Genomic DNA, 15,556 nt, shown 5'->3' with positions numbered 1-15,556 from the left:
AGCTGTCACCAATGGGAACAATGAACTCAATATTGATGTATTAATAATGTACTATTCTACAAGTAACAATTGTATTTTACTCAGAATAGTTGCATATTTATACATCACCAATATACATTTATTTTTATTCAAGCTTTTCTAGAAAGAATAGCTAGAAAGACTTTTGAGGAACATCATTTACGTTAAAAAAATCAGGAAGCTAATGAAGTATCTCTGAATTTGATTCCCCACCCTCTCTAGTGCTATAAAGTCAAGGCAGCAATCTTTAGGGTGCATGAAAATTCCCCAGGAGAAATGGAGGGTCTAATACCTCTTTTGATGGAACCCGGGAGCCTTTCCTTTTATTCCACCACGTTTCCAACATTGCAATGAAACAGGACAGGACAATCCCTGCAGCGAGGATGCAGAAAACACCTGCAAAACTTTTTATGTCCAGGGCACCTCCTTTCTGTTTGGTATCCACAGATGAGTAAAGATCACACTGACCGTTCTTCGGCCACCACTTATGCTTCAGTACGTCCATGTCGCCATTCTGCTGCAGCTCCAAAATCCTTGGGGAGAAAGCACAGAGTCAGGGGTTACAGCGGCACCTGAGAGAGTGAGGGTGTAAATCTGACTGCCTTGGAAAGCCAAGCAGCAGATGAACCTGCACAGACTGATTTAGCCAGAAAAGAAAGCTCGGGTATGGGCTTGCCTGTTGGGCTGAGCATATGGATATCTGTGTTCCACTCCAGATCCAGCAAAGCACACTCAAATCTCTCTTTCCTTGTTTTAACAAACTCAATGAAAACACATTACTTCATATATTATATTTTCTCAATCAGTTTTTACTAGTCTAGGGCAACTAACTTTCATAGTCCATTAGATATCTGACAATATTTTGCATCCTAATCATTGGAGGAGAGACATTTCAATTCAAAAAATCAGAAGGAATATACATTTCAGATTAACCATGTTACACATGACGTTGTTGCAAACTGATCTTTATTGGGTTACCTACATTTGCTGCTTTGGAGAGAGAGCAAAGCCATATTATTGCAGTCATGATGACCTAAAGCAGTCTTGCTTAATGTCAGAATGCAACCTGATGATAGGTGGTTCCACAGGAAGGCTCCTTGCTGTGGAATTCACTTGTCCTTGGACCTTCATACCCAGCCTGCTGCCAAATATTTCCTGGGCAGCTTGCAAGGACAACATATTTAACTAGATTTCCTGTGGGATGAAATGTTTAAGAAATGAGAATTTTGTTTGGAAGAATATTTTCATATTTACTCCATTTATTTTTGAGGAGTTAGGTTTTTTTTTAAAGCATCCAGAAATTACTAGAGTAACAGCTGGATGCCCCTGGTCATCCAAGATAAAAAATTCAATTATTACATCTAAAAAGAATAAAACAATGGGAAATTTTCCCTTAAAGTAATGAATTTGTTTTTCATTTCAGTGTTGGAAGGCAAACAATTACTATTGCAATCATTTGACACAGCATGCAAAAAAGTCCAAGTACACACAAACCAGCAGAGGTGTGGGATGCTGCTACCAGAGACATTGTATTGCACTGCAGGAGGAAGGAAAGCTGTCCCACTGTCTCAGGGCTACCACAACAGTTCAGTGCAGTGATGTACATTAGAAGGGAGTGATCCACATCTGAAAAGGGAGCTTGAATGTACCTGGGGACCACAGGGCAGCTGCTCTGTGCAGAGGTGATTCCATCTCTGATGCTGCTTCAAGGGTAGTTGTGTCCACAAGGCCACTTAATTTGCTATGGCACATCCAAGTGGCCACTTACCATTTGTGCTGTGGTCTTGCCAGGAATGGGAGGCAACAGTGGCTGAAATCCCAACACAGGTCTGGATTCCCACCTAGTACTATGTCTGGTGGTTGGGATCATGACCTGTTCAGAGGGGAACAGCTTGTTCACCCCTGTGCTGTCCCAGAGGGAACAGTGCCCTAAAAGAACAGATCACAGGTGATACACGAGTTCTTAGAGATGCCAGAACCACCTTGTTCATGTAGCTTTGAGTTTTTAAGAAGTGGGACAAATTCTATGCAGTGCCTGCTGAGAGTACATTGCTCAAGGTCCCACGCTGGAGAAAGGTATTCACGGTCAGAGTTGCCTGGACTACATTTTGACTTCTCCCAAACCCAGAGACAACTTAGGGAAGCCTCATCCTGAAGCTTTCTGATGGAGCAGGGATATCTCAAGGATGGGGGGATAATCTGGTTTGTTGCAAGAGACTGAACAGCTGTTATGAGCCACCCAGGTCCAGATGAGCTTTGGAGGGATGGCATGCAGGCAGGACTGCTGCCATTGCTGCCTTTTGGGAGGGTGTAGAGACCCAGTGACAGGAGGAGATTCGACTGGGATAAACTGGAAGATAAGAAATTCCAACCAGATAAGGGGAGAATCAGAGAGGTCAAACAATGGAACAGAGAATTTATGGTATCACCACCCCTGGTGAAATTCAAAGACCCAGAGCAAATTGACCTGCTCTAAACAAAGGGCTGAACTGGAGAACAGATTACTGCTCTGCAACTGCAAACAGGGTCCATACACTACCCTGCATCATGGCATACAGTCCTTGTGGAAAGAACTCACCATAATTCTGGTCCTCACTGCCCTGGAATCCTGTGCTAGGATTTAGGCGAGTAATTTGGCCCAAATATTCCATTCTGAGAGGTTAGCAGGAGCAGACAGCCAGCATAAACAGAACCCTTTTGTATAAGTTCTTGTGGAGTCATAGGAAATTAATTTTCAATGCCTAATCCAAACATATGTAGTTTTATATTTAGGAATTACTGTACTATGTTCCCAAGGCAGTAACAGAACAACATCCATGGGGTTTATTTCTTCCAGCAGTGGCTCTAATCCTTGAGGCAGGGCGATTTTCTCTCTTTTATTCAGTCAGGAATAGAAAGAACCATCCAAATGATTGCTCTATTCTCATTAATTAAATGATTCTTCACTTGTCAGTATAATTCCTGATTACACAAGACATCTTTTTAACAAAAGGCATTTGCATAAAGACACTGAGCTTTGGCTTGTTCCTTAACAGAGATTTATCCCTAATTGTACCCCTGGTAATTATTGGCAATTTTCTTTATGGATGTAACATATAAGTTCAGTTCTTTAAAGGAAAACATAAAACATGGAAGTAGAAATTGGGAATAGTATTGGTATTATTACATGGGAGAGCTCAAGAAGTGGAAAGCTTATAATGAAGCCATGTAAAACTGCAGCTGCAAACAGATGTTGAGGGATACCATATATATTGAGAGAAATGAAAAGAGCACTGATATCTAACTATATTAATGGCATGCAGAGAAAGAGGGAGATCCTGATTCTGTTAGGCTTCAGAAACACTCCATTTCAGAATTCACCTGTTTATGGAATCAAAAGAATAGTTAAATTATTAAGATTTAACACTTCAAACCTTTCCTAGTTATGAAAGTTCCTATCTTTACAGCTCATTTTCAGAAACGAAAATTTCGCTTTTATGGAAATTCCAGAAAAAACACAGGAGGAAGGGAGGTTCCTTGCAAGCAGCCACGCCGGCACACGGGCGCTGCTATCCCTGCGTGCTGCAAGGAAGCTCCCACACGATGGCACTCTTTCCATAAAAATATGTGGATTTGCCGCAGCTCCCGGTGGGTTCCCCAATACGCTAATCAGACGTACCTGTTGGGTGGCAGACACTACAATCGGTTTGTTAATTTGATTTTCAAATTTAATAAATGACTAAAGTAATAACGCATTAACTAAATGCTCTGAATGATAATCATCTTCCAATGCTATAATTCCAGCAAGTGCCTCTCCTTCCTAGTCCCAGATTTTTACAAGTGAACTTTTTCCTCAATGGCCTTGGCTCTTTTGAACCTGCTTATTAGTACAGAATAGTACTGTAAGACATAAGCCAGTGGAAATTAATAAGCAGGGTGCATGAGTTCCTGATGTTTTCAAATACCATAGTCTTAAAAAGCTTACAAAAGAAGCCTGAAATAATCTGATTTGTCAAAAAATAATGACCTTTAAAACTTGTTTATGGATAGAGTGCAGGTCTTAAATATATTTTTCTTTAGCAAGCAAAGTGTTAGAGTTACATTTTTCAAGGCAATGACGTAAATTTATTGAGCTGCACAAAAGAAAGGGTCTCTGTGCACTTTAACTGATTTGGCTCTGAATTCACAGTGCCGAGTGATGTCTCGTGGATATAAGCACAGAAAACTAAGCTGCCTGTGGTTTCCAAATCTAACAGGGATGTGAACAAATCCTAATGAATCAATGGGAATAGGGCTGCATTCCACTTGGTAACTACATACTTTACTGCTGGCAGTGAAATGGAATTACTCCTCCAAAATACCCACAGATAAAAACCCCCAACTTAATGTGATAGCAAGGTGTCACAAATGCTTTGAAACTGAGACCTCTGTGACAACACCTTTTTTGATCTAATTTCATTCTCAGCTATCAGTAGTGTGCATGAGATATGAGAGGCCACTTACAATGAGATTGGAAATGCCAATGCATGTTCTGGGATGTCAAAGGTGACTGAATATCAGCTTCCTGCACCAGGAACATGCTGTCCAGAGGGATAACTTCCCCACTGGCACTGATAAGGAAGAGGACGTGCTAAGGATGAGGTGCTTGGCTCTAGTCAGCAGATCAGAATGCTACAGAGTGCAGATTTGCAGAGCCAGTGTAATGAATGCCCACTGTTGAAGAGGGGGGGAAAAATGTAAATATTAAAAAAAAAAATGCTATAGTTGAGTACCTTGGTGGGCTCTGCCTCAGGAGCTTGAGTCAAGGTCCCAGCCCTTGTACTGGCTCCCAGGGGGCTCACCTGGGTCACCTTTGGGGCACACTCGGTGCTTGCAGATGGGATCAGGCAGTGACCAGACCTCCGGTAACTTCTGCAGTGGCTAGGCAAAAATCATTCCTCTGGCAAAACCTTCTCACTGGAGTTTCTCTATCTGATACAAAGTCTGCAGGATTTGGTTATCCTCTTTAAGCAAGATATAAAACTAAGCTAGCTTGTAAGCATCCTTCAATTATCAAAGTAGGGACCCACAAGGAGTGTCAGTGGGTTTTTTATTTCAGTGAAGCAACTGCCTAAATCTTTCACTGCAATAACTGGAGTGATGCCAGCTCCTGTTGCATCTCCCTGAGCAAACTTTAGGTTTTGGCAAAGCAGGCTCCTCTCTTGGCAGCAGAGCAGCTCTCACTGGTGCCACCTGGAAGGCTGGCTCGGGGCTGTGGTGCCAGAGAGGGATGGCTGCTGCCTAGCCTGGCTTGCTTCCTCATGGGGAAGGAAGTGGGAAATAAGAATGGAGAGAGGCAAGTAGGAAACTCTTGGAGTCCTTCTCATCTCCTCTCCCCTCTCAGTGGTACCTCACTGTCTCACTGAGACCTGGTGAGTTTTCATCTTTTGCCTTCATCCTTGAGGTCTGGTGGGAGACACACATTAATGTTCAACGCCTTGACTTCGATGCCACAAATCATATTTATAAGATTTATAGCATCATATTTAAGCCATAAAAAGGATGTGTGGGAAGGTGTAGGGCAGAAGTCATTGTCCTGAGCTTAAAGGAAGATGGGAGCACTGCCAGTGCCTGCTGCTGAGTGAATGATGTTGGGAGAGCTTGCAAAATGAGCAAAACACCTGGAAGAAGAGATCGTTATATACATATATAGATATACCAGCCCTTCCTTTGACTAGAGAACTTGATATCTGTGAGAATTTTTAGTTCTGAAGAGACTGTTTTCTGTTTTTCTCTGTGGACATTTTTTCTAAGCCAGCTTTTTAATGAGCTGCCAATCATGGGCTCCATGAGAAGAAATTTTGTGTGCCAGCCAAATGCTGCCAGATTAGACGAAGCAGCGCTCCCTTCGCGCCCATTCCCACCACTTAACCCAGCAAAAGAGTGCCCGTGGGTCCAGCTGCAAAGCCTGTTTTGTGGCAGGGACTCCAAGCAGATTTCAGCCTGGCTAACTGGAGGCCCACGAGGGCAGGCAGGTGGCTGCCTTCTGATGTGCCCTTCAGCACCGCTCGGCACCACACTGCTGTCAGCAGGAAGGCAGTGCACAGAAACAGGGATAAGCATCTTGCCTTCTAGAGATGACAGAAGAAGAAGTAGTGAACCAGAGCTGCTGTTCAGCATTAAGGATTTGCATATCAAACAATATTAAAAGAGAGAAAGCAGCTGACCTTCTGTTTTGTTCAGCAACAAACCATTACCCTCCAAAGATGTAGCATTCATTACTTGGACGCCATAAATTAGTATCACTTTGTTCAATTTAGAGAACTTCTTTTTACTTAAATCTGTTGAACTTACACGGATGCTCTCTTTCAAATGCAGAAAGCTAACCTTAAATGAAATGGCACCTGCAGTAAAATGAGATATTAACTCTATTTATTATATGGCTGGTGGAATTTGATAAGGATGGCTCTACAATAGTTTTGTTCAAGCTGAACAGCTTTGCTGAGTACATACTAACAATTCAGAAACCTACATAAAGATAGAAATCAAGTTATTAAAGATCTTCTGCTTACTTTTTATACAGAAAAATACAAGTGAGCTTTAATGGCCTTTCAATGTGAAGAACTTTCCTGCTCGGGAGAAAGCGGCGATAAAAGTATTAGTACTTATTTATAAATCCCAAATGACAAAAGAACATCTACAGACAGTTGCATAAATATGATGAGTTCATTAAGCTCAGTGCTGTTATGGTAAACACCAAATTAATTCATTATGGCGAGTCACGGTACACCGCCAGCCTTATTAAAACAAAGAAATGTACTTTCAAGGTACATTGGTTCCTGCGCACTACCCACATTCCAGCCCTCTTTTAGAAAATTACTTGAAAAATGACAGTTACTAAGCTTTATAAAAAATTCAGTACTTCATGGCCACATGAACACCCTGGACTTAATTTTCCTCTTGCTTTCACTGTCATAAGCCAAAAGCAAGAGGTGGGACAGCTCGTGAAGTCTGCAGGACAAGTGAGCAGGCTTTTGTGTGCTCCCATCCACTGGAACAGCTCTGCACTCCCCATCCCCAGTTTGCCCTGGGAAATGTGTCTTTCCAACTGCCCATGCTTCCAAAGTTGCCTCCCACATCCACAGATCAGCTGTGATGCACGGGACTGCTACAGGACAGAGAGACAGTACTCCTTCCCATATTTACACTTTCTTCACACTGTCCCCCACAACACTGCAGGTGATATTGTGGCTTTATGAGCAGAATTTGTGATTACATGCATACCACTTGAGGACTTGAGTTGCAGGTCCCAAGCACTATGTAAGTAAATCAGGAGCTCCTCTCCTATCTGAAATTAACCAATAATTTCACACAAAATCAGGAAACCCCAATGTCCAAAGTAGCAGAGCTTCATCATTAACTTTCAGACAGCAGAGCCCAACACAGAGCACACCTGGGAGCCCCAACCCTTCTGGACAGGCTGTGACAAAAGTGACATTTTTCTGAATCAAATCTCAATTAACCAAAATTGGAAAGCTTGGAACATGCCCTTTCCTCCACTGCTTACTTCTTAGATATCTTCTCCCTCAACTCTCACCTCACTGAACATTTCCTCCAGGGTCACTTGTCAGCTGACCCCTGCCTGAGAAGCTCTGTGGATAGCAAGCCATGTGAATAACTGCTCTGCTTAGCAGGAGAAAGAAAAAAATTGAAACAAACACTTTAGTTTGACTTCATTATTGGTTTTTTTTCAAGACTGAGATGCCAACAGTTATTAGGCTTAGTTACTATTTCCAAGTGCATTCTCAGACTTTTTGGACACAAAGCAGTAAGACAAACACCAAAAGTTTGCATTAAGAAAACATAAAAATTAAATGCTAAAATATTTGTCTTTGCTTTTAAGGAATTATTTTTTATTAGATCATAAGGAATAGCTTTAACTAATCTATTTAGACCCTCTGCTGATGTGCTGTGAGAAGGATAAATAAACTAGTTCACTGAACATGACCTAGCACTGGATGAACACACAAGCCTTGTCTTCAGCTAAGAGGCAATTACATTAAAAATCAAATTATTAACATCTTAAGATCTTAAGAATTGTGGTGACTAATGAACTTAATTTTTTATTTATTGTATATGTTTAGGCTACCTTTAGAAGTCAAGCACTTATTCCAGCTATGACAATGTGGTATTTGCTAATATAAAAACTGGACTCCAATGACTTGACAAGAGGCAGAATGAAAGCAAGTGGAAGAGACTCAAGAGACCTGGAAAGGAGAAGACAGGTAGTCCCATGAGGACCCAGAGCATATCTGCAGTCAGAAAGGCAAAACCTTGGGTGGTCTTTGAAAATGTCAGCTGCATCCTTGAGCACACTGTGATATTTGGGTTACTGGGTGTAGGAAAAGATCTTTCATTTCAGTGAAAGAACCTGGACATGATCATGTTTGCTTGGGGTCATGCTTTGGGCAGTGCAAAGCCTCATTCTTATCCAAACTACCTGCATCTATATTTTGAGAAACACAAGACACATCAGCTATACTAAGTCCCTTGAAGTGACAGTCTAGAACAGCTCTTTTTAAAACCAAGAGATCTAGGTGGCCCTTGCATATTTGACATTTATCTGCTATTCACCTAAGCAAATATAACAAAAATATTTGACTGATGATTCTCTCATGTTTTAAACTGCTTGTACAGTGCTTTTTTTAAGCCCTTAAAAATTAAAAACAAAATTGTCAAAATTTTCTTTTTGATAGTGTTTAAATGAATGGTTTACATACCTTGACTTAAATATAATAATTTGGATTTTAGAGACCCTGAATCAATAGCTTATAGCTATCTTCAAGGTGAACAGAGTTGTTGATAGAGTAAGAGAGGCTAGACAGATAAATACAGAGTCTGAAGATCAAATCACAGTAATACTCTTTGTGTCTGAAATCTGACATTTAAAAATACCTCAAATGCTTTTATCTTCTTGGTACTTGGTTACAGTAGTGAAAGCTTCCCAGATTCATTCCCATACAGGGTTTTAAAAACACTGAGGTTTGAAACCACTGCTTGTGTACATGAACACTGCAATAACCAACCTTTTACATTTGGAGATGCACTATGGAGATGTCTCCAGACACTCCTTTGAAAGTAAAACGAAAGTAAAAATGTTTAAGATTATTGTACAGGATATATTATTGCTCCAAAACTTAATTCATTACTTTGATTTGTTCTCCCAAGCAAAAGCATTTCATAGAGGAACCATTTCTAGAGATACCCTGAAATACATTCTCTCTTTAAAGCCTTTCTCAGATCATACCAATGAACACTCTGCAAATACACATAGCAGTATAGAGGCTGTCCAGGGAAGCCTAAGGAAAAACCACAATTCTGCCTATAAATTGTAAGAGTCCCCGCTGAATTTACCAGAGGTACTGAAGAGTGGATTGGACTATACTTAAGAAAAATGGTATTTCTTATTCTAATATTATTATTACATTCTAAAGCACCTTGAGGTTTGAGGGATTGTACTTCTGCTGTTAAAGCTGAGCATGTATCAAACCACACTTTGACACAAGCCTGGCCCAGGTTACAAACAGATCTGCCTGGGATGGACAGCCTGTAAGTATTGCTTAGGGCACCTTGGCTGGTTTGGGGCTTGCTCTGCCCACTTTCCCTTCCAACCTGCATCAGGTAACACCTCCTCAAAGACATGAGATCATAAATGTCTTTACCTCCATGAGCATTCAGATGTCTTTTAGATCCTCCAACGGAGGGTTTTAACCTCTCCTAAAAGAAGATTTTGAAAGATAAAGTACTGCAACTTTTGAGCAAAAAGCTGCTTGAGCGCAGCACTCTGCTCAATCTGTGCACAGCACAAACCCGTGGGCTGTGCTGTTGCTGCTGCTGCCTTTTGCAACCCTGCTGCTCTTATGGATGGGCAGATAAGGTAGGAAGTTGCTCCTTTTCACCAGACTGAGTGATTACTTTCAGGAAGGCATCAGCATGCCAGCCTGCCACTTCTGTGTCCATAGGTTTTCTGCCAATGGGAGAACTTCATAGCAATCAAAATCCTTTCCCGTGCTCTCCCAGGGCTACCAGCAAAGTGGAGAGGTGAAAAAGTCTGGTACAGAAACCCTGCTAGCTGCTGGTATTTAGGAAAGTTAAGAACTCATGGTTTATTGCTCACCTTCCACTGTTGTGTGTGTCCAGAGGGGCTGCAGGCTACTTTGCATGACTGGAATCAGGCTTTAAGCAGCATGGTGTTTGCTTGAAGGATCACACTACCTGAGATTTCCATGTTTTGCAGAAGTGTCTTGATAAGAACCAAGTGCATCTCCCTGGTAATGTTGCCGTTTTTCAGGAGCTTTGCTTTATTCTTGTCTCATAAAATCTGCCTAATCAGGTCCCCTGGTCCCCTCTGCATTTCAATAAACAAGGTCTGTACCTGTTCATGTGTGCAATGTGGTGTTGTTTTTTTTTTTTTTTTTTGGTTTTTTTGTTTTTTTTTTTTTTGTTTTTTGTTTTTTGGTTTTTTTTTGTTTTTTTTTTTTTCCCCCTCTGGAATTTAGTGCTTTGGAACAATGCAGAAGAATCAAGACCTACCATTACTTTGGTTGCTGGAGGAAGCAGAGCAGAAAGGAAGGATCTAGCAAGAAGATCTGAAGTTTTGCATTTCACCTCATACCTTTTTTCCCCTGAAATGTAGGTCCATATCATTCACACATTGATTTCTGACCTGAAGGCTATATTCAGCACAGAAGAATAGGAGAAAAGAAACATAAGCTTGCATAGCAATGACAGCACACATCACTTGTATCCTAAAAGTATTCTACAGCTTGACCAACTAAATCTTCAATTACAGCAGATGCCTTGGAGCAAAAATCTTTCATAGCCAGCCAGACCAGATAATGGGCTTGCTTGCCCTCCATTGTTGTACCTACAGTCATGTCTTTTATGGAATTATTAATCCCACTTTGCAGTTTTGCAATTTCCCCCATGCAAACCTCAAAGGAGGAATCTTGGGAGCAAATAAATGAACCCTTCCCTCCTTCTCCCTTTACTCCCTCTTCAGTAGACACAGCTCATGAAGCAGCTTCCCATGCAGCTTCCCACAGGGGCCACTAAGCTGGGCTTGCTCACTGTCCCGTGACACCATGCCACAGCTGACTGGCATGGCTCACTGCTACTGAGAGGAGGCAATGCCAGGATTTCCTGTGTAATGTTACAAAACACATCCCATCATTTTCCTGTGCATTGTGCCAGATAAACTGTGGTTGAAAGAAATAACCCCAGAAATAAAATGCAAGGCATTCCCTGGTGTTATTCTATCATTTTCCCTGTGCAGAATGCCAATTGCTTTGTAGGAAATTTAACACTTTTATAGCATAGGTCAAAACCAAGAGACTTGGCACTGAGATTCAATTTGGATAAGCCCATGAGCCTGCTCAGTTGATCTGTGCATCTTTTTTCGAGATCAAGGGCATGAAGTCAAATTCTACAGCTCTTTTTTAGGTAGCACAGAGAAGTGAGCTCCTTTCTGCAGGCAGAGGCACACCTGAGAGCTCCTGGATGGGGGCTCCTTTTGCTGCCACCCTGCATGTTGTGCCGCTCAGAGCACAAGGCATGTTTGGTGACAAATGCATCAGAGAGTCTCCCTAGTAAGGGGAGTCAGACATAAAGCAGATGCAGTCAGATGTGGGGTTTGGAGGAGAAGCAAAAGAGGAGGACCTGTATAAAAAAGCTCACCCAATTTTAGAGGAAGAATCAAGACTATCCTGACTTCTCTTGAAAAAGTAGTCTGGCAGGAGAGATGGAAGCATGAATGCCAGGCTATTTGGAACCCTAATTTCCAAATTCCAGAAAGTAAGAGTTTATTTGTGGGAGGGCAAAGGAGGATACGAACAGGCTTTCATATTTTTACCCAGCCAGTTCACCTTTCTCTACCTCTGTGTCAGACTGAAAATCAGGATTCCACTGGATGTCCCTGTCGCCCTGGTGCAAATTCACAGCTGCAGAAGATGGCACACAGTAAATCACTGTCCTCTCACTGAGAGCTGCCATAAATAATGCCACAGGAGCTCCCCCCCTGCAAACAGCAGCTGTCTGCAACTGCTGGGAGCAAAGCTGTAATGCAGCCCCCAGGTAGGGAACAGAGAGAAGGTAAACCAGAACAGTCTGGAAAATAAGATCCTGTGATTTATCATCACATCGACTTGTAAGCTTCTCAAAATATTTGTCTCTTTTCTTCCTCAGGAGAATTTCTATATGAATTTGTCATAACTTTTTACAAATTTCAGGAATGCCCCATGTTAATGCTCCAAAAGTATCTAGTCTTAAAAGTATTTTCATTAACAGCAGGTATTACCACTCTGCTGGTACAGAGCAGAAAGCTGAGTCAGAGGCCATGAAGCAAGAATGGAAAGATCAAACCTCAGGTAAGTGGTGAAAGCAGTGGCTGAACCCAGTTCCTGGTCTCTCTGCTCCTTTTTGCAGTTGGTATATCTGTCTGATTTCCTAAGAGAAGTGTGGAGCAAAGAGAAGGCAAGGAAAAAGAGCAGTCTGGCAGACTACATGACAGGAAAAGGCTGGAGACATGGAAGTGTATTAGCCACGACTTCCCAAGCAAGCAGCTGGCTGACTCTACTGCTCAGTCCCTGCATCACTGACAGCTTGCAGGCTTGTGCTGCAGCACAGCCTCGCTCTTGCTGGCCGCAGGCATTTCCCAAACACAGGCACAACCTTGGGGTCACCAGCAAGACCAAGCTCTGGGCAGGGCTGGCCCACAGGGGAACTCCAAAGCAACGATCCATAGGGGACTGGAAGGGACTTGTCCCTCACGGGCAGTACCACACCCCCTCTCCAGCTCCAAAGGGATTAGAGCAGCACCAGTGGCCAGGAACATCAGGGGGTGGTGGAAGACAGAACTGAGGTCCTTCTCTACATTGCCAGCAAAGCTGCAGCATTTCCCAGCCCTTTACAGCCCCACTTGGCACCTTGAGCTCTGCGCCATTCACACCTTGGATCACGCAGCTGACCGTAACTGCAATTTCTCCACCTAATTTGGGTCAGACAAGCTCCAGGGGATGCCTCTCTCCCTGGGAGAGCTTGACTGAAGAGAGACATCAAGGATATGTATGGCACAGCTCATGGATACAGCCTGCAGACGGGGCTAAATAGATAAAATCCTGAGCTAATGTCAGATTCATTCCTCTCCTGGCAAAAAAAGCAGGAGTAGGGGCTTTTTCCAGTTCGGTAAATACCTTTTTTTGATAAAGATGTATTCCAACTCTGACAATTGGTTAAAAGAAAAAGAAAAAAAACCAAAAAAGACACTAGGAACATTGAGATATAAAGACATGGCTGTGATTGATTGTGGGGATTGTGACTGTAGAAGGAGATTTACACGGAGATTGTTCTGTGGACATTTAAAATTGGGCAGATTCCAGGGAGGTTTTTATTTTTTTTTTTTAAATTAAAAGTTAGTTTCTAATTCTGATTTAATGATAAACTAAGAAGATTGGTGTTTTTCCCCTTGCAATCTTCTCTTTTTGGTTGGGTTTCAGATGAAACTGGGTATTCTGACCAAATTTTTCAGAGAGCAAGATGCACATACAGGATGTATGCAGACTGGGCTCCTTTCCTTCTTGCCTGGTTCAAAGTAAGGACTGAAAGTGAGATCTCCTTTAAAACGGAGGTTATCAGGTAGAGAAGTCATGCCAGAGACAGAGATAAGAGTCTCTTGCCCCTGCAAGTAAATCTTTACTTTAGGAAGGTACTGCAGGGGGCAGGAAAATCAGATACAGGAATCTGCCTGCATTAAGGAAAGCTGTAAACCTCTGGAAAAAATCAGATACTGAAGCTTAGGCTTCTTCTTATTTTCCCCGCTTTGAAAGAGAGTGTTTGTTTTCCAGCCAGCTCTTTGAAAGACTGGAATTAAATCCCCAGCACAGCATTTCTCTGTTGGAGAGAGGCACCTTCACTGTTGGACCAGAGCCTGCACCAGCCACTCATCACCCTCTCTGGCAAAGGTGGATGCAAAAAGTCAAACTCCCCCACACTGCCTGCTCAAGAAAAGCCCTTTGTACCAGTTAAAAGATTCTGGAGGGCCAGCAGCAGCACTGCCTGCTCTGCAGAAGTCAGAGCAAACCCCCTGACTTTCACCTTCTCTCCACTCCCATGCCTCCAGAGGGCAGAGACATTCCAACCATCCATGTGTGGAGCACAAGGCCATGCTTGTGGTGACCCCATCCCTGCTGCCCAAGGAGCCTCTAACCAGGGCCTGGAGTTTCTGATGGTGTCCTTCCAACTACAGGTGAGTGGCACCACAGGAAGCTGCAGGATGGGGCAGCAGAGTTTTCCCCCTTGCTGGAAACCCAAGGCAGCCACTCCTGTAACAGGGACGGGAGGCTTGTTGTGTTTTATTGCCACTGCTGCCAGGCCAGGCAGCCCAGCACAGAAAGTTTTGCAGGCAAAAAGATAACTTATACTGAATGATTTTCTTCCTATACTTGTTTTACTTTAGGGCAGTAATGCTGAGGAAACTGTTGGTTCTTTTCACATCTACAAGAGAAGTCAGGTTTTATGTCTTGTCCATGATAGATAAGCTCCTTAAGACTGTGCACATATTTGCAAACTGAATTAATATTTAACATTGCAAACTTGATTTTTCCAAGCTTATTTTTAGTGCAAGCATTCAATCTAACCAGGTTTTAAGTCAAACCCTTTAGAGTGAAGATTGAAGTTCAAAATTACTGCTTTCTTTTTAAATCTCTTTCTTAAACAAACAAAGAAAAGAATAAATGCCATGTGAAGACTCACGAGTTGAGGGAGTTCAGTAGAAATAAAAATTCACATTTAATTTAAAAAAAATTTTTAGGACACTTCTAAGATTCCTCTTTTTAATTTTCCTTCAGAGGACATGAACCTGTTTTATATTTACCTCTGTTACTTGTCTTCCCAGTCCTGTGCATGCTCCTGGGGCTAGGAGGAGACTTTACTGGAAAAGTGACCACATTACAGTGGCTTCTGGAATACCTAAGCTTTGTTTACCTGCTTAGATTTTTAAGCCAGGATGAGGGCTGTGCTTTCAAGACATTAAGGTCACACAGTTGCTTGAGGTCTGATGGTCAGAAAACACATGGAGAAAACTCCATTCTCCTACAACATGCTGATCATTTGCATTGGCAACATTTGCACCTTTGCTAATGAAGCCTTTTCCCTAAAGTACGTGCTGAGGAAAGCCAATAAAACTTCAGGTTTGCATTTTTTCAGCTCTCTTCATTGCTTAAGGTGCGCATTGCTGTGGGGTAGATTCCCAGAGTGTAACTCTGAGAGGCTTGAAAACCAGAGAGGAAAATGAAAGAAACGTTCAAACGTTCTCTAAATGCATCCCTTTTGAAAAGCTAATATCTTATTTTGGGGGCTCTGATTCACAACTTTGGGTGAAGACCATCACTGTTTCTTTTCAGCCTGCAAACAAGGGATGTAATACGCTCCTGTTTACCTCCTAATACCAGTTGACTTTTGCTTTGTAGATGACAAGTTTAAGAGAAGGCAAAAAGATCACACACAAAGGCAAGAAAGATTAGGA

The 15,556-nt window shown here is 42.2% G+C and overlaps 1 protein-coding gene across 12 annotated transcripts in view; it reads right to left on the bottom strand.

The window, feature by feature from the left end:
• The window catches only part of GRID2 (glutamate ionotropic receptor delta type subunit 2), an 809,145-nt gene that overhangs the window by 5,842 nt on the left and 787,747 nt on the right, over nt 1-15,556 (bottom strand). For all 12 annotated transcript variants that reach the window (XM_064416952.1, XM_064416954.1, XM_064416953.1 and 9 more), the window contains one exon: nt 311-551. In XM_064416952.1, coding sequence (XP_064273022.1) covers nt 311-551 — 241 coding nt within the window. The remainder of the gene's footprint in view (nt 1-310; nt 552-15,556) is intronic.

Source organism: Passer domesticus, chromosome 4 (assembly GCF_036417665.1).
Source record: "Passer domesticus isolate bPasDom1 chromosome 4, bPasDom1.hap1, whole genome shotgun sequence".
Taxonomy (NCBI): Eukaryota; Metazoa; Chordata; class Aves; order Passeriformes; family Passeridae; genus Passer; species Passer domesticus.
Note: the sequence above shows the minus strand (reverse complement) of the source record. Positions and strands in the feature narration are given on the sequence as shown.